Source organism: Nyctereutes procyonoides, unplaced genomic scaffold (assembly GCF_905146905.1).
Source record: "Nyctereutes procyonoides isolate TBG_1078 unplaced genomic scaffold, NYPRO_anot_genome, whole genome shotgun sequence".
Lineage (NCBI taxonomy): Eukaryota > Metazoa > Chordata > Mammalia > Carnivora > Canidae > Nyctereutes > Nyctereutes procyonoides.
Window position 1 is genome coordinate 20,102,136 of NW_026575051.1, and position 16,957 is coordinate 20,119,092.

The following is a 16,957-nucleotide window of genomic DNA, read 5'->3' on the forward strand; positions in this document are numbered from 1 at the left end:
CCTTAGGGAGGTGGAGGCAGTAGATTTGGCTCTGTGGGGTGCAGTGATTTAACAGGTGGCAGCCGGGGAATGGAGCTAGAGTTCAGAAACGCTCTACTCAGGCTCCCCAGTCATCAGCAAACCCTGTAGGCAGGTGGTCAGTTACGGGTCAGCTCAGTGTCAAAGCCATTTGTCACTAGAAGCTTCCTCAACATCACCAGAGAAGAACTCTGGTCACTGAGAGAAGACTGGTCAAGAATAAATAAGATGCCCAGGTATTTCCTTCCTTTCCACAGCAAGCAAACTAGAGAGGATCCTCCAGGTGTGCAGGAATTGGAAGCATTAATAGACACAATCCAGAAGCAACTGAAAGATCACCCGTGCAAAGACAACATTCACGAAGCATTTCAAATTTATGACCAGGAAGCTTCAGGATTTGTCGACAAAGAAAGATTCTTTAAAATCTGTGACTCTCTCAACCTCCCGATTGATGATTCCTTGATTAAGGAGGTCAGTATGAATTGTTCTTCTGGGTAGATTGCAGAAGCTGTGAACACCTGTTTGTTCTCTTCCAGAGGCAATTGTATATCTTAACAGGAAAATTTAAGATGTTCAAATCAGATCTCTTATTTGGCCCTGGTTATGATGTTTCCCCTGGATTCTCACATTGGGGTTCTTTGCTAATGGCTGCTGAAGGGCCTCTCTTTAAGTGGGTATGGGCTAGATGGCACACAGTGGCTGATAAGCCATATCCGGTTGAAGGAGGGCTACAGAGGTGATCCAAGAGGGGCAGCCCTGAGGGGAGACTCAGAGGAAACTAGATTGAGCAGGAGCCTATGACCCCCTCGCCAGCCAGTGCTTATGTTACCCAGCAGGATAGCTAGCCTGGGAGAAGGTGTGACCACTGCCACGTGGCAGTGGTTTCTGCCAGTAAGGGGACATACATGGCCAGCTGCAAATGGAGAAAGGTCATGGACATTCTCCTAGAATTTTCATGAGTGAGTGGAAGAGGGTTTCATTAGAAATCCCTTTAGCCAGAGCTTCCCTGAACCCAGAAGAAAATTTCTCCCACAATTGCCAATGACTATGACTTATCATGGAGACCTCTCACTGACAAAAACCACTGCTGTTAGACCTTCTTAAAGATCTTTTAGCAAAAAGGGGATGTTTAGAAGTGACTCATTTAGGGGAGTCTGTCCTGTGGTGCTGTAGGGCCTAGGTTGGAGATGAGGATTTTTCAGATACTGGAACATCGGCAAGGGAGGGGCGAAGATGGCAGAAGAGATGTGTTCACTTGGGAAAATGCCCATTTAGCTTCCCAAAGCTCACATTAACAGCTTGCCCGCTTTTGATTTTTAAGTCATTTGTGCTGTGACCTTGACATAGGAGGAACTGCAGTCAGCGGGCAGTGAGGTGGGGAAGGTGTGGGTGGCAAGGATCTGCACACATAAAGGTAACCACAGCAGGTCACTACCACTACCCTCTACAGTTGAGCATCAGGGGACATGGTTTAAGCAGTGATGCACTGCTTCTCGGCCTTTTGACTAAGACCAAGTGAGCAGTGACCTAACTAGATCCTTCTGTTAGGCTGTGATCACAGCAGCTTGCTATTTTAGGAGTTTTACTCTGCACAGACTGGTGGACAAAGCTCATATTTGAATATAAAAATAATTAAAAGTGCTCTAGAAATGACAATGTTCTCATAGATGTTAGTCCTGAAGTCTCAGGCGGGCCATTGCCTCCCTCTGAGCTTCAGCTTCATTAAGTTGAAGATGGGGATTACGTCTGGCCTCCCTGCCCGGTTCACAGGAGCATCTTAGAGACCGCTGATAGGGACTCTGGCCTGGCTTCCAAGGGCTGCGGATGGTTATTGCTAAGCGCGCCCTGCAGCTCTGTGTCACCTGTTCTCTGCTCTCTCCGCAGCTGATCAGGCTGTGCTCTCACGGAGAAGACAAGATTAACTACTATGACTTCGTGCGTGCCTTCTCAAACTGACCTGGCTGACGAGAGCACGCAGGACGAGGCTTTGAGGTTAGCCCTACGTTTTGAAACACCTTGTGCTTTTCATAGAGGCGTTTACAGGGCTCTTAAAATTCTGCTTTTTGGTTCTTGGATTTCAATCCTACCTAAGTCTAAATTAAAATTGGGTCTTTTAAGAGCTAAGATTGGTGCTTTATTTAGGGGGAGGAGGGGGTATTGTGATGCTTAATTTTGTGCATCAACTTGTCTGATCCACGGGGTGCCCAGACTCAGACATTTTTCTGGGTGTGTCTGTTTCTGGATGAGATTAACATTTGAATCAGTAGGCTGAGTGAAGTAGCTTGCCCTCCCTGCTGGACGTGGGTGGGCCACATCCAATCTGTTGAAAGCCTGAATAGTAAAGGCTGGTCGTTCCCAAAGGAAGAGCGAATCCCTCCTGTCTGCCTTTGAACTGTGACCTCAATTTCTTCCTGCCTTACGACTCCCACTAAACAGTGGCTCATCCCAGGTCTCATGCCTGCTGGCCTGGCCTGCAGACTAGAGCTCCACTGTCAGCTCTCAGGGCCTCCAATTTGCTGACTGCGGATCTTGGGATTTGTCAGCCTCCATAATCATGTGAGACAATTCTTTATAATAAACTTCTTTCTCTACTCATATATTCCACTGGCTCTGTTTCTCTGGAGAGCCCTAATACAGGTATATAATGATTAAGAGCAGAAGGAAAGCTAAGAGAAGCACCATTTGGGGTGTTGGAAATAAGCACTCAGTACTGCTGTTGCTGTGAGCCGATGCCCCCCGCCCCACCACCACGTGCCTGCTTACCCCAGTATTGTAGGGAAAAACACGTTCTCACTAGTAGACCTGCATTTTTGAAAAATGGAATAGAAAAGAATAGGAGTGTGGTACAAATAGTAGATTATACATTGTTTCACGAAACTTTTGTTTCAACTGAGCGTGTATTTACTGGGTCCTAATAGAAAATGTATTCCTTGATGTGAATTATAGTTTAAAAATATATATAGATAGAAAAACGCTGCTTTTCAAGAGCCTGTTTTGAGACGGGAGGAAAAATAGTTATTAGTTATCTAATGAACTCTGCCTCAGCTTTTTAGAACCAGGGCTGTTTCCAAGTTAAAGTCCACCACTACCCCCATCTTTATCAATGCTAGCCCAGATTCCTCCTTCTTCCTCCCTTGGGCAGTGGTGTAAACGAGGGGCAGCTGTCCTCTCAGAGCTGGTGGGGACCTTTCCTGCCATTCTCCTTCTGCTGAGGAGCGAAACCACCTCTAGCTTATTAAAAGGACTGCAAGCCCATATATGGTGACTTCTTTCCTACTCCAGGTCGGTATCTCAAGACCTCATTTTTAAATGTTACCTGCAGTCACTTAACTATTGGAAGCCTAAGCTCTGAGTATTCATAAGTCCATTTCAATCTAAGGTAAAAATACTAAGCTCTATACCCTGCTTGCCCAAGCTGAGAAGCCTGTGTGTGTGTGTGTGTGTGTGTGTGTGTGTGTGTGGTGTGTTTGTGAGACACGGGGCAGGGGGAGGGAGAGAGGGTGGGTGCTAGGATAGGTACAGTGGGTTTGTTCTTCCTTCTGGTTTCTGTTCCTTTTGCCCCCATCTGGCCGTCCCGCTGCTTCTGGCCTTTGCAGTACCTGGGAAGGGAAGGGAAGGGAGGAGATACCAGAAGAGGAAGAGGGCAAAGTCTTATTTCTGTGGCAGGTGGAGCCCTAATCTGGGTCAGGGTTTTGAGCATGTCATGTGCCGAAAGGCTGGCTCTTGCTCTCTCCCAGGGCAGCTTTTGTGAGTTCTTAGGACCCTCTCCCACAGGAACCTCCCAGTGCACCATTCTCGGTACAGATGCCCAGTCCCCAGCGCACCTGGTCCAGCAGTACATTCCCTCCAGGTTCCTCCTCATCCCCTTGGAGGCCTATGTGTGGGGATCCCCACGGGCTTACCCTTCCAGGGCCTTCACCCTGACCCAGTATGTCCGTCTAGATGGCTCAGCTCAGCTGGTCCCTCTCCTGGAGATGCACCATAGGTGGGAATCAGATACCCTAAATCTCACATGCTCTGAACTCCAGGGGACACGTGTCAAACCCAGAGTCTGTCAAAGCACCTCCCTCACTCAGCTTGTAGCCCTACAGCATCTCTACAGCCCCTTTCAAGAAACCACACCCCAGTAACTTCCCCACAGCCCTTGCAAGAGGGAAGGTCACAGAAGTTTGGATCCTCAGTCTTCCAGGGACCGGCACCAACTGCAGCACATGGAGATCCCCACCGCCTTCCATCTGTGGCCGAGATGGAGACCTCAGGAAAAAGCCCTCCTACCACCTTTTGCGGTCCAGGCTCTGAGCCCGTCCAACCTCGTCTGACAGTTCTCCTTTGGTTCCCTGTCTCAGCCCCATGGCAGTGGGGAGCAGGATGAAAAAATGTAAGCACCACTGTGAAGGTCAGACGTGGCCCCAGAGGACGTCCCGAGCACGGCGGGCAGCATTCACACACGTTGCTGCAGCTCACGGTCTGCTCCTCGCTTCCAGCCTTAACCAAGACGGATGCTTGGGATCTGTCTGCTCTGTCCCCTGGGACAGACCACTTCCCAGAAGACCAGAGCCAGCAGGTCATGCTGGGGTTGCACGCTCCCCACTCAGACCTGCTGATTTCCACACGACAGCTGAGTGGAGGAGCCACACACCTATATCCTTCTCCTAGTGAATTCCGGTGGTGCCGCCAGCCATCGGATGTCACCCAGGCGACAGTCCCACCCAGCACCCAGCTGGGGTCCTGGCTCAGGTGACGGAAGAGCGGAGCATCCGCCTGCAGCAAGCAGTAAGCAGTATCGTAGGGAGGAGCATTGGCCCCGTGTGAGGGGTCACCAGGGAGGGGAGACAAGCGACCTCACTACTAGCGTCCAGCCCAGAGGCCAACAGTGCAGCTACCCACTCTAACTGAACAGTGTGCACCGGGTGCCTTAGAGTGGCTTATGCACTTGGGGCTAGCAAAAGCTGCCCTGCCGGCGAAGAGTGCTCCGAGTTAGCCACTGCTCGGGCCCTGGGCCTGGACCCAACCCTGTCTGACCAGGAGGTCTTGAAAATACCATCTAATTATGGTGTATCAGACCACAGCTATAGGCTTGGAGGGTATTTGGGACCAACAGGTGCAGAGATCTCTAAATGTTTCCAGAGAATCAAGGGTCCCTAGGTTGAGTGACTCATTAATATCCTGCTGACACCTGAGTACATGTGTTCATAAAAAAAAAAAATTGAATGCTTTACTTATACCATGAACTGAGCCTCACTATCCCTCAAATCTCACCACCACCACTCCCTGCAAAAACAAGCAGCAAGTACACAGCCTCCGGGACTGTGGAACACAGATGAGCAAACAGGCTCAGAAAGGTTTACTGCCCAAGGTCACCTTGCTGCTTATGGCAGAGTGGCACGGAAACCCAAGTCTGCCCCAGAGCTTGGCCTCTGTGGGTGTCATTCACCTTCGCCTCAGGTGAACGCATCCTGTAGAATCCTCATGAGCGGTGGGTGTAAACCCCCACCTGTGACTGCACTCCTCTCCTGAGATCTCTAAAGATGGCTCTGGAAAGCTCAGACTGCTGCAGGCAAGAGTAGGCCACAGAAATGACACCAGCAATCCGCGCCCCCGCCCCCCCCCCGTCATTACTAATACTATTTGGCACCAATGCTAATATTTTACACGCATGCCTGCTTCCATCTCTAAGCCTGGGACCTCACAAGGCAGCAGGCATGAGCCTGCGGTGCTTCCCCGGGGAGCTTGTCTGCAAACCCTGTGTCAAAACTCCTTTCCACTTTTCTGCTTTATGATTACAGACTCAAAACTGCCTATCACTACCTAGCACTCGAGATAACTTTTCTCCATTCTTGATTCTAATTCCCTCATCCACATGACCAAAATGAACAAATACAGCTCAAGAAAGATCTACAAGAAATGATTCATAGTGAAAAACAATGTAAATGAGACTAAAATTGACAATTATTTTTCAAGTGAAAGCAAATGGAAGCATCCAGATTAAAAAGGAAGAAAAGGAAATATTAACAATTAGACTGATAATTCTATGCCTTTTATTCAGTTATTTCAAAAATATTTGTTGATTTTTCAAAATGTACATTTAAAAAAAATCCATACAAAACTGTAATTTGTTTTAAAACCAGACAGAAACTGTGGAAAAGGCTTTTGAAAAAAGTTCACTGAAAGTAAAAAGAACCCCCCCCCAAAAAAAAAAAAACAAAACAAAACCTTTTACATGAAAGCATAAATATGGCAGGTACTTTTCCTTGAGTTCCTTGTTGAAATTTGGTCCATAACATGAACAGGCTAAAGTAGAAAAACAAAGAGACAACTTGTCCACATTTGCATTATGAGTTGCTCATGGCACCAGCAGCCTCAGCTCATCCTTCAGGTGTTTATTAAACAAGAAGTGAAAAATGAGGTGTGTGGTCTCATCACATAAACACTCGCGTCTGTACCCAAGGAAACGGTGGTACTTCAGGCCCAGCCAGCTCCTAGCAGGTGAACAGGGCTGCTTCTCAGAACAACCTCCGTCCTCTCCACACAAACAAGAAACTCTAGAATGCTTTTAGGCAGAACGACGGTGACATCTCAGGTGTGACAAGAGATCTTATTCCCAGACACCTATTTAATGCCCCGTCGTAAGGATGGTGGGTTTTTTTTTTTTTTTCCTTTTCATCAGAATTTTGTTAAACTATATGGTGATGCTACAGTGTTCTAGTAGAGTGCCACAGAAACCCAGCCAGGACGAAGACAATGACAGCAACGAAGGGAAAGTGGCACCCATTTCTTCTGTAGGGGATGACGACCACCCTCCCCCGGGGCCCTTCCCTTCCCGACTGCAGGGTGTTTGGGGACAGCGGGGCCCGTGGAAAGACCACCGGCTGGGAGAGTTATTGCACAACCCGGAGGAGCAAGGCAGGCAGCTGCTGCTAACATAGGGAACACTGAATTAGGAGCGCCAAGGAATTCTGCAACAGCCAAATGAGACCCACGGTCAGCCCAGGCTCTGTGAGCAAACACTTGTGACTGGGAAGTAAAAGTAAACACGTTTATTGTATCAGCTGGGGGTTGAATGGGAAGACGAGGTTATAGCCAGGCTACCTTTCTTTTTAATCTGGTGGGGCGGGGTGGGGGGAGTGCTGACCCCTTGAGGCCTAGTGCTCCCCGAGGTCTCTGGGCCTCGAGCACCCCAGGTAGGAGGTGCAGGTGCCTGCAGCTGGGCTGTTGGGGCTTCTGCAGCCACCCACGTGGGCCAGAAAGCCGACGCGAGGGAGAAACCAGGAACAAAACCTACAACATACTCTGGACCCCAACACCATGGAGGGAGGGGACTAAGACCAATGAGGCCAAACTGTCACAGTCCATGTCCCCTCTACGAGTACATGTACCAGGGTCCAGGGTCACGTGACAAACCATGCTCGAGGCCTGGCTGTGGTAGGGGGTGTGGGGGGGGGGGCACCCAGCACAGGCCAAGGCTGGAAGACTGTGCAGCAAATAAGGCACTTCTTACATAAAAAGGCTGAGGGTCTGCTCAGGAAAGGTGCCCTCAGGGGTCACCGAGCACAGGGTCAGCCCGGGACGTGGAAGTCCCAATGCTTTTCTGAGGCCGCTCTACAGCGAGGGAGTGGGCCAGAGGGGAGGCAGCTGCCCTTTATGGCTGGGGACACCAGAGTGAAGGGAGGGGAGTCGGTGAAGACTTCCTCCCGGGGCCAGCTGGGCCGGAGAGGGCCTCTATTGAAGTTTCACACGATCTGACAATGACCCGGGTCCCCAGTCGTGCTCACAGTTCCTACTGAGGGGCAGGGCCACGGGCGGGGGAGGCAGCAGGAGGGAATAAAGACCACTCTGTTGTCCTGCCTCCGTCAGGGAGGAACAGGGAGCCGTGACATTCGACATTTGGGCATGAAGTCCGTTCCCTTGGGTCTCTGAGGCCTGCGGCCGGGGAGGAACACTCGACCAGGAAGGCTAAAACCTGTGAAGGAAATCCAAACCAAGCCTTCCATAGCCACATGGGGCCTGGCAAGCCACCGCAAATTTTAAAAGGCATCCAGGGAACAGAATTTGCTCCTGTGGAATCCTGGGAGGGGCTATCCTCTGCCCCTACCTCTCCTTCACCACTTAGGAAAAAAGCCCAAGGGTACTGAGGAAGGAGGTCTTTAGAGAACCCAGACGCGCACTCCCCCGAGAACACCCAGGCCAGGCTTCAGGGGTCTCTAGGTGCCGAGGGATTCCAGTCAAGAGAAGCACCTGCAAAGTGGCCAGAGCCACAAGGTCTATTTTGGTTTCTGAAACGTTTAGTGAGCTCTGCCTTGGGAGAGAAACAGAAAAGGCTCCTGGCAACCGTTTAGGTCTGGTGGCCTCCCCCTGCCCCCAGCACACACAGGGTGAGAAAGCACTAGGATGGGGGCGGAGCAGCTCCCCTCCTGGCTCTGCTTGCACCCCTTTCCTCCAGAAACTTCCCTACCTTCAAAAAGAACACGTGTAACTTATTAATAGTGCAGCTATCAGAGCCTGATGGTAAAATAACTCTCTCACCACCGAACCCCAGCAGCACAGGGTCCCCCAGCCCCACCACACGGCCTGCCTCTCCCGCCACTGCCACCTGCTCAGCCGCCTCCGCGCCCGCGCTGGTCAGGGGAGGTCTGGGGAGAGGCGGCTGGTGCTGAGGTAGATGAGCGTCTGTCTGTTCTCCTGCTCTTGCCGAGCCCGCCTCTCAAACTTGGAGCTGGCCTGGCCTCCTGGGCACAGAACAGCGTGTTGAAGACCCACGAAGACAGCCAAGGTGGCCCAATCAGGACAAGCCAGCACAAGCAGCTCAGGACACACTGGGGTTATTTCCGCCCCTGGCAACCTGCTCGGAGCCAGCCTGCCAAGCCCAGGCTCCGCTCTGAAACGTGGTGGGGATGCCAGTGGGGTGACAAAGCACCCTACAGTCACTCTCCTCGCCCCTGCCCTCTAATCGTGCCTAAGGCCCGGCTGGTGACATGGGAGCCTTACTCATAGTCTCAGGGGTGTTGACATGGCTGGAAAAAAAAAATCTTATGACCCCTCAGCCCAGCACACACCCATCCTTTAAGAAACAGAGCCTATGTTGGCCCCAGCCACTTGGGGGGTGGGAGAGGGGTGCCACCTCTGAACCACACATGCCACAGCACCAGACGCTTGCAGGAGACTTAGGGAACGTGAGGCCATGTGGTCTCTAGCAACAAATACTTAGCATGTCTATGGATGTGAGAAGGGAGGCCGTCTGACAGCACGCCTGGAGCCGCTCTCCCCACCTCCCAGCCTGCAGCACATGTGTACCTGCCAAAGCTGAACCAGGGCTCACCCGGGGGAGTGGCCCCTGGCGGGGAGCAGCACACTGCCGGGATGCAGCCAGGGAAGAACCGGGATGGGCGGTGTGGCCGATGGGGCAGGTGTGGAGGCTGCTGGCCTCACAGGGCAAGGTAGGGGGTGTGAACAAAACCACAGCCTGGGTGCGGGTATTTGGTCAAGTGGCTAAAGGGGGTCTTGGCTCATCTGCTGGGTTGACACCAAGCCACCTGCTTGGCAGCGTTCTGCTCTATGGCCCAGAGAAGCGTCAGAGAAGATGGGAGAAATGCATCTATCCAAAAATGCCATCCTGCTTCCTAAGGCTCCTCAGAGGCCAAGGGTAGCTCTTCCCGTTTCCACAGCCCTATCCTGGACAGAGGGGAGGGTATACGATGGTGTTCGGTACAAATCCCGCAGACCCTGGAAAACTAAATCTATCTCTGATATAAGCAACATGGGGAAGGGGAATTGCCATGATGAAAAGGCCCATCTCCCCTTTTGAGGATAATAATCCAAAGTTTGGCTTCTACTGTGATACCAGAATAGAGGACCAGCACATCAAATGACACCAACATCTCCACACCCACTGAAAACTGCTCCCCACACCTCAGCACAGAGTTCAAGAGTTCTTAACAACTCTAAGAGCCTGACCCCTTCTGGAAGTCCTCCCCAGGCCCCATACAGACTTGGGGGCCTTGTCTTTGGGTGGAGAAGAGGGAAGGACTATGTGAGGGGCAGGACGGGGGCCTCCCTGTGGCACCGCTGTGTCTGCTCATCTACCCTGCGGATGCATCTGAGTCAGTCCTGCTTTCGTACAGCCTAAAACGTTGCAGGTACGCTCAGCAAACATCACAGGGTGGCGACCACCATCCCAAAGCCACTTAACAGATGAGCGGGCGGGTAAGTAGCCGGGCGACCCTCCCTGCGGCACCAGAGGGGCCAGTGGGGGGACCTTGGTGTTCCTGCAGCAAGAGAGACGAAGGCAGGCCGTGAGGCCAGCCCCTCGCAGGGCCGCCTGCATGTGGGCTTCAGGACCCGCATCTCCAGACTGCTCTGTGAACTGTGGTTTAATTGGGGTTTGAATGCTGGTGAACAGTTGAAAAAGCAGCCCGGGCTGAAGAAAGGCCTAGGTCGACCACTCCATCACCTCTGCCACCGTTACCTTTCCAGAAGAGCCTGCTGCCCTGTCCACTTTGTTCTTGCTCTAGAGGGTGGGAAGGCTTGTCCTCCTTCGGCACCTCCCCAGCACAGTGGGGGCTGACTGGCCTCCATCCAGGACTGGCCACCGGGAAGCAGTCTTGAGTCACGGGACCCAACACAGTTACCACCACCTTTCAGGAGTCACAGGTCGCCATGCCGAACAGTCAAATGCCCCGGCATTGCCAAGGGGCAGTGGCGCCACCAGGCCTCTGGACTGGAACCATACATCTGGGTTAATCAGCACCTGGAGATAATGATCCCAGAGGGCTGGTCTCTCCTCTCCTCGCCCCAACACGGGGCCCCCCAGGGGCCTGCGACCAGCCCCGGGTGGAGGCTCACTGGCACGAGGCTTCTGACTTTGACAGGTCCTGGGGACTGATGCTGGGTGTTGGATGGCTGGGATTGCAATTTGAGCTCCCTCTCATTGTAAAAATCAGACACAGAAAAATTGCACAATACGGTGAAAAGTCAGGGGAAGCAGCCATGAAGGAAGAGAAAGAGGAGGCAAGCAGAGAGACAACGAGAGTCTGGGCTTCTAGAAACCCAACACAGCACAGAGGTGAGGACATGAGGTGGCTTGAGGGAGAGAAAGAAGAAGAGTTTTGGTTTTATTGAGAATGGTTTATGGAAGAGGAAGGAGAGAAAACCAAGAAAGAAGAAAGAAGAAAAGCCCCGTTCGAAGACAGGTTCCTGCTGCTTGAGACGCAGCATCAGGAGCAGGCAGGGGGAGGCAGTGGCGGGGGCCGGGCTCCCCACCTTCCTGCTGGGCGCCCATGACAGGATCCCTGTTCCGGCACTTTGGCCTCAAGGAGACTTGAGTTTCTTAGTCCGTGGGGAGGTCCCATTCTCTGCTTTCACCACTCCGTTTTCATGGTAACCTAGGAAGTGAAGGGGACAGACCGACGTGGTGTTTCCGCCGCGCTCCACGCACACGGAGAGGGGCCTGGGGGCGGGGGCAGCACACACGGGACAGGTCAGGAGGTGTCTGAGGTGGCTCCCCCCCGAAAAGAGAAACCAGCACACGGTTCCTGGGGGGTCCTGCTTCCCACAGGGTGACTCTGCCAGAGGTGGGTGGTCTCTGTCCTTTAGTGGAAGGGGGCAGAGGTGACATTCAGTGGTGACCCAGGAACAGGCTGGGGCCTGTCTGCTTGCCCACCCCAGCCTCAGGCTGGGCCAGATCCGAGGTGGAATCCCACAGATGCCACCAGTGGAATCTGTTTCTCTCGGCGCCCCACAGGGCACCAGCCACTTTAGCAACCACTCCCGGGGAGGAGAGAACGGAGAGGAGGAAGCAGAGGCTGCAGGGACAGGTATTACTCAGAGGCCCAGTACTCCTCTGGCAGAAAAATCTGTGCTGTCATTCTATTGTTGTCGAAAACCCCTCCCTGTGCTTGCTCAAAGTCATTCGGGCTGCAGCCTCGCGCCCCACATCCACTCCCAGCCAGGCCTGACGCGTCACACCCAGCCGTGCACGTGTCTGCTTCAAACACACAGGAGCCCTTGCCAAGCAGGCCACACCTGGAGCAGGGCAGGTGAGTCAGAGAACAGAGCCTGGTGCAGACAGGCCCCCGGGCTGGACAGAAAGGGCCAGGCTGGCAGTGGCCTGGGACCTGGGACAGGCGGTTACTGGTGTGTGGCCGGGGCCAAAGGAGAAGTGGGTGTCCCACCCCTGCTGCCCACCCAACACTGTGTCACCTTGAGTCATTCGTGGAGACAGAGGAGGAGCCAGCGGCCTGGGAGGCAGGCGCAGGCCGAGATGCAGAGCAAGAGGGCAGGCGAGGACAGAGCCGCTGTGCCGTGCAGAGAACAGGCGACAGATCTTGGCTGGTGTTCAGAAGCCACTTCGAGGACACGCTTCCCGCCAGAGCTCCCCGCCCAGCTGCTGCCCTGCCCCACCGTGGCCAGGAGGGCTCCCTGCCTAGTCAGGGCCAGCCTCACCCACAACGGGGCCCTGGCCCACGCCCAGCCACGTGCCAGTCAGGCCCTGGCAGGAGCCGAAGAGCCTGGGCCCCAGGAAGGACAGACGAGCGGCAGGACTGGTCTGGGGAGAGCCTGAGGTGCCAGGTCTGGGCTCCTCCCCATCCATCCCAGACAGACTTCGCTGCTACCTGCCCGTGGGCCTGGCACTCACCAGATTCCCTCTTGATGAGCCTGGCTGGCAGTCTGGGGGCAGCTGGGACTCTCCGCTTGGCGCTCTGCTCATTCCAGTATTCCCGCCAATGCCGCAGCTGGGAGTGGATGAAGCGCCACATGAGCCAGGCCTGGGCGGCACACACCAGCAGCAGCACGCAGAGCCTGCGGGGGGACACAGTGGCCCCAGGAGCCGAGGGGGAGAGACATCAGGCAGGAACCCTGCAGCTCCCGTGGCCGTCACCCTGGGCAGCAGCATGCCCCTATCCAACCACCAGTACCAGGGAGAGTGGTTCAGAGCCAGCCTCAGCTCTGGCACACCTTGGGACTGGTGACAAATTGGGGGGCGGGGAGGCATAGAGACCAAGGAGGAGGAGGTGACAGACGCACGTCCAGCTCCATAGACACACTGCTCCCTGGCCTCTTTCGTACCGGTAGCACAGAACAGGACTCATTTAAGCTCCATATATATAGTGAAAGAATTCAGATGAACTGAATTAGGATACAGCAGAATGATTCTAGAGGAGCGGCTTCCCATCTAACGTGCCACTTAAAAGCTGAGCAACACGGGACAAATCACAGGCCCAAGGCTGGTGTGGAAACACAATGGCTTCCTCCCTGCCACTGTGGAAGGCCACCGGACCAGTGCTGAGCACATCACTGCGAAGAGTCCCCAGCATGGTTGTCACGATCTATTGGGAGCTAGACGTGATCCTGATGGTGCCCAGGAGGTGCTGGACAAGGGTGAGGGGACTCCCCCATGGGGACCCTGACTGCAGTCGCCCCCAGGCCCGGCCCGGCAGTAGAGATGGTTTTGCTGGAAGCAGAAGGCTGGTATTCCTTCTCCCCTCAGGCCTGCTGGCTAGAGATCTCCAGCTAAACATCAGTGTGTGGGAGACTCGGGGGTCTGTTGCCCCTTGTCCTTCTAAAGCTGTGCCGAGTTCAGGAGGCTCCTGGCAGTGCTTGGGGGCCTTGATTTACCTCCCTGGGGCTTGTTCCCAGCTCACCTGCAAAGTAAGGTGTTGAAGTTCCCTTTCTCGGGGTCAAAGGCCTGGTTTTCCATACGAGCAAGTCCAAAGCCAATGGCCAGCACGGCGAGTGTGAGGATGAAGAGGCGCGTGATTCCAAATACAGCAGCCCAGGCATTAAACCTGCTCGTGGAGGTAGAAAAGGGACTGTCAGCCTTTAGGGCCCGGGCGGGGGGTGGGGTGGGGGGGAAATGTCACCCACTTCTCCAGAAGCAACTCTAAGTGGAAAGAGCATGCAAGGGTAGCTGAGTAGGATGTCTCAGGATCTTACTCTTTTTAGAGTAAGATGCTCCAAAAATTAACCTCGAGGTGCCGCCTACAGGTAAGGGGCAGTTTATACCCAGGGCAGGACCCTCCCATCAGCCAGGCCTCGCCCATGGCACCTCCGAGCAGGCCCACCTGCCTCACACCACTTACAGCTTCTCGTTGTTCTCGTCTGCAAAGTAGAAGAGTCGAGCCATGTGGAAGAGGAACTCGGTGGAGTACTGCAGCAGCAGCAAGATGAGGCCCAGGCGGCTCAGGCTGGGAGAAACAGACAGGCCTCACAGTCCCCCCAGGATGCCACAGAGAGCAGGGGCCAGGCCAAGGCCCGGCACCCTGGGTTCCATACTTCCCACGCCTGCTTTCCCTGGATGGCCCTCCTCATCCTGTAGGATCCAGTTCTGCTGTCTGGCCTTTAAGATAATACCGAATCCCCTGGCCATCCACCTGCCCTGTCTGGGTCAGGAGCCCCTCCCTGCCCCCACAGTGAACCTAGCTTAGGCTCTCAGGGCACCTGTCACCTTGCATGCTTCCCCTGCCCCGGGACCAAGCACATAAAAGGTGCTCAGAACAAATGGCTGAGTTTTGCATGTAGAAATACAAGGCACTCCTACTGTGTGGCTGTTCATTATCCAAGTCTTCATGGCTAAGAGGTACACGAAGAAGCAAGACTCGACATAACGCAAAAATATGTGCTAATGAACCAACCTCTTAAAAAATGAGCACCACCCCCTCAGACATTCCCCCTCTGCTCAATTCCTGGCACGGTGTTGTTACTGACTTTCTTAGGCAGTTGGCTACCGACAGTCAACTGTAGTTCAAAGAAATGCAGAAAGACTGCAAAGTCCAATTGCAGATCCTGCTGAACATGCAGGGGCTTCAGGAAGTAAGATAATGTGGGAGCGCTCTGACAGGCAGCACTAACTACGGCTCCCGCCAATTCCACCCAAAAAGACCAAGGCAGGGCAAGGTTGACTGGGAGGGTGGCTAGATCCTGAGGATGGTGGAAAGAAGGATGTGAAAAGTGGCCAATGTCTTCACATGACCTGGAAAGTCCAACATGGTCTTGCCTATGACCTTACCTCAAACCTGAGTCACCTCTCAAGAGTTCCCTCCCCATGACAAAGGTGCCAAGGAGACAAGTCAATCTCGTGCATTACCCAGCTCTATTATTCTCATCGCACTTTCCAACATAGGAAACTATTTTCTTTCCTTTCAGCATGGAGTCCAATGTGGGGCTTGATTTCACGACCCTGAGCTCATGACCTAAGTTGAAATTGAGAATTGGACACTCAACCAACTGAGCCACCCAGGTGCTCAGAAAGTCAATTTTCTTAATGGCCTACCACCTGCTGGAATGGACACCCCAGGAGAGCAAGACCTTGGACTGCATTCACCCAGATGTGATAGCAGCCCCTAAAGCAGCACCTGGCCCAGGGGAGGAGCTCAGATATGTGTTGAGTGAGGGAAGGCCTCTAAAAGTTAAGCTCTTCACCAAATCAAGGCCCTGCATCAGTCAAAGATCGGTCTTCCCTGGGAAATCCTGTAGTTAAGGGGCTCTCCTTTCCCCACATTCACTTCTGCAAACCAGAACAAGGATGAAAGAGAAGAAAGGTCATGGTGCCTACATGAGCACAGAGGCGGCTGTGCCAGCATCACTGGGGAATGGAATGGGCCTCATTTTGGAGGATCTGCTGCTCTCTGCCCTCTTGGTTCTATTCTTATTCCAAAACAAGGATCACAGGACTCTGCCCAAACAGGGTCAGATGCCTATCCATCTCCTTCCCTAGGACACGTCAGATGTGGAAAAAAACAGACTTTACTTTGGGAGGAAGAGTGATGATACAGTAGGGACCTGATAGCAGGCAGCTTTCTCCGAGGTCCTGCCTGCACAGCCTCACCTGTGTCCTTACCACACGCTGCTGGGCACAGCACAAGAGCAGAACTGGTCCCCCCAAAGGCCCAACCAGGAGCTGACGCCACTTCAGCCTCCAGAGACAAGAGAGCAGATTCAAGAGCTGCCTTCCTCTTAACTCCATTACCCCAGGTCGGCCATCCTCACAGGACACCAGCTGTGAGGACCTTGGGGACGATGGACCCGAGGACCTCCAGGGAGCCTCGCAGAAAGTTATACAACCCTCAAAATGTTGGCCCAGAGAAAGTGCAGAGTGTTCTCCTATCCCACATGGATAAAGCTTAAAAAAATTCCAAGTTACCAATGACATATCCTACTCATCAATAGTATTCTTTTTTAAGCGACATTTAAGGCCAAACACTACAGCAGCTCCTTCAACTTCAAAGCGTTGGTTCAAGTGCCAAAGTCCCTCGAAGCCTTCCCTGGCTCCACATCAGGATGAGTTAGTCACGCTTCTGGGTTCCCATGGCAGAGGATACATACTGTAGCATGGCACCTGTCCCACTAAGCAGTCCTCACCTGTGCCTACAGCAGTCTCTCCTGCTGGGCTAGGCATGAAGCGCTAAAGATACAGGAATATCCACCTGGGCATTCCCAGGTCTTAGCACAGTGCTTGGCAAAGAGAAGGGGTCTAATAAATGCCTCCTAATTGAGCGCATGTGTGGAGAGACACATGGGCATAAAAGGGCATGGAAATGTGACCAGCTCCGAGGTCATACTCACTTTAAGAGGTATGCTCCAGCTATGTGGACCAGGTACAGACAAATGTATTGGAGCTGGCGGGGAATTTCCTCCTGCAAACAAGAGAAGCAGACGGTGAATGTGTTCCTTCCCTAACTGAAGATGCAGGAACGGAGGGGAGGTCCAAGGGGACGAGGGGGGCCCGGGCAGGGCTGCTCTGACACAGCCAGTCCTAGATCATGCCAGAGGTCCATGTGCCAGGCTGCTGGAAAGTGAGAGGGCAAGGCACCAGCTTCAGGTCCATGGGGTTGAGAAAGCAGAGACAGGGACTAGGGAACAGGGCTCTTGGAAGTAATTCAGAGGGAGGCTATTTAAAAAATAAATAAGGGCAGCCCGGATGGCTCAGCGGTTTAGCACCGCCTTC

The 16,957-nt window shown here is 53.4% G+C and overlaps 2 protein-coding genes across 2 annotated transcripts in view; one reads left to right on the forward strand and one right to left on the reverse strand.

The window, feature by feature from the left end:
* The window catches only part of EFHC1 (EF-hand domain containing 1), a 63,251-nt gene extending 61,062 nt beyond the window's left edge, over positions 1 to 2,189 (forward strand). Inside the window, exons 11-12 of the mRNA XM_055329564.1 lie at positions 276 to 489; positions 1,903 to 2,189. Of these exons, the coding sequence (XP_055185539.1) occupies positions 276 to 489; positions 1,903 to 1,974 (286 nt within the window). The 3' untranslated portion in view covers positions 1,975 to 2,189. The remainder of the gene's footprint in view (positions 1 to 275; positions 490 to 1,902) is intronic.
* A 3,856-nt stretch (positions 2,190 to 6,045) lies between these two features.
* TRAM2 (translocation associated membrane protein 2) overlaps positions 6,046 to 16,957 on the reverse strand; it is an 83,448-nt gene continuing 72,536 nt past the window's right edge. The window contains exons 7-11 of the mRNA XM_055329571.1: positions 16,576 to 16,646; positions 14,094 to 14,198; positions 13,656 to 13,799; positions 12,650 to 12,813; positions 6,046 to 11,396 (exon numbers count right to left, since the gene is read on the reverse strand). Coding sequence (XP_055185546.1) covers positions 11,323 to 11,396; positions 12,650 to 12,813; positions 13,656 to 13,799; positions 14,094 to 14,198; positions 16,576 to 16,646 — 558 coding nt within the window. The 3' untranslated portion in view covers positions 6,046 to 11,322. The remainder of the gene's footprint in view (positions 11,397 to 12,649; positions 12,814 to 13,655; positions 13,800 to 14,093; positions 14,199 to 16,575; positions 16,647 to 16,957) is intronic.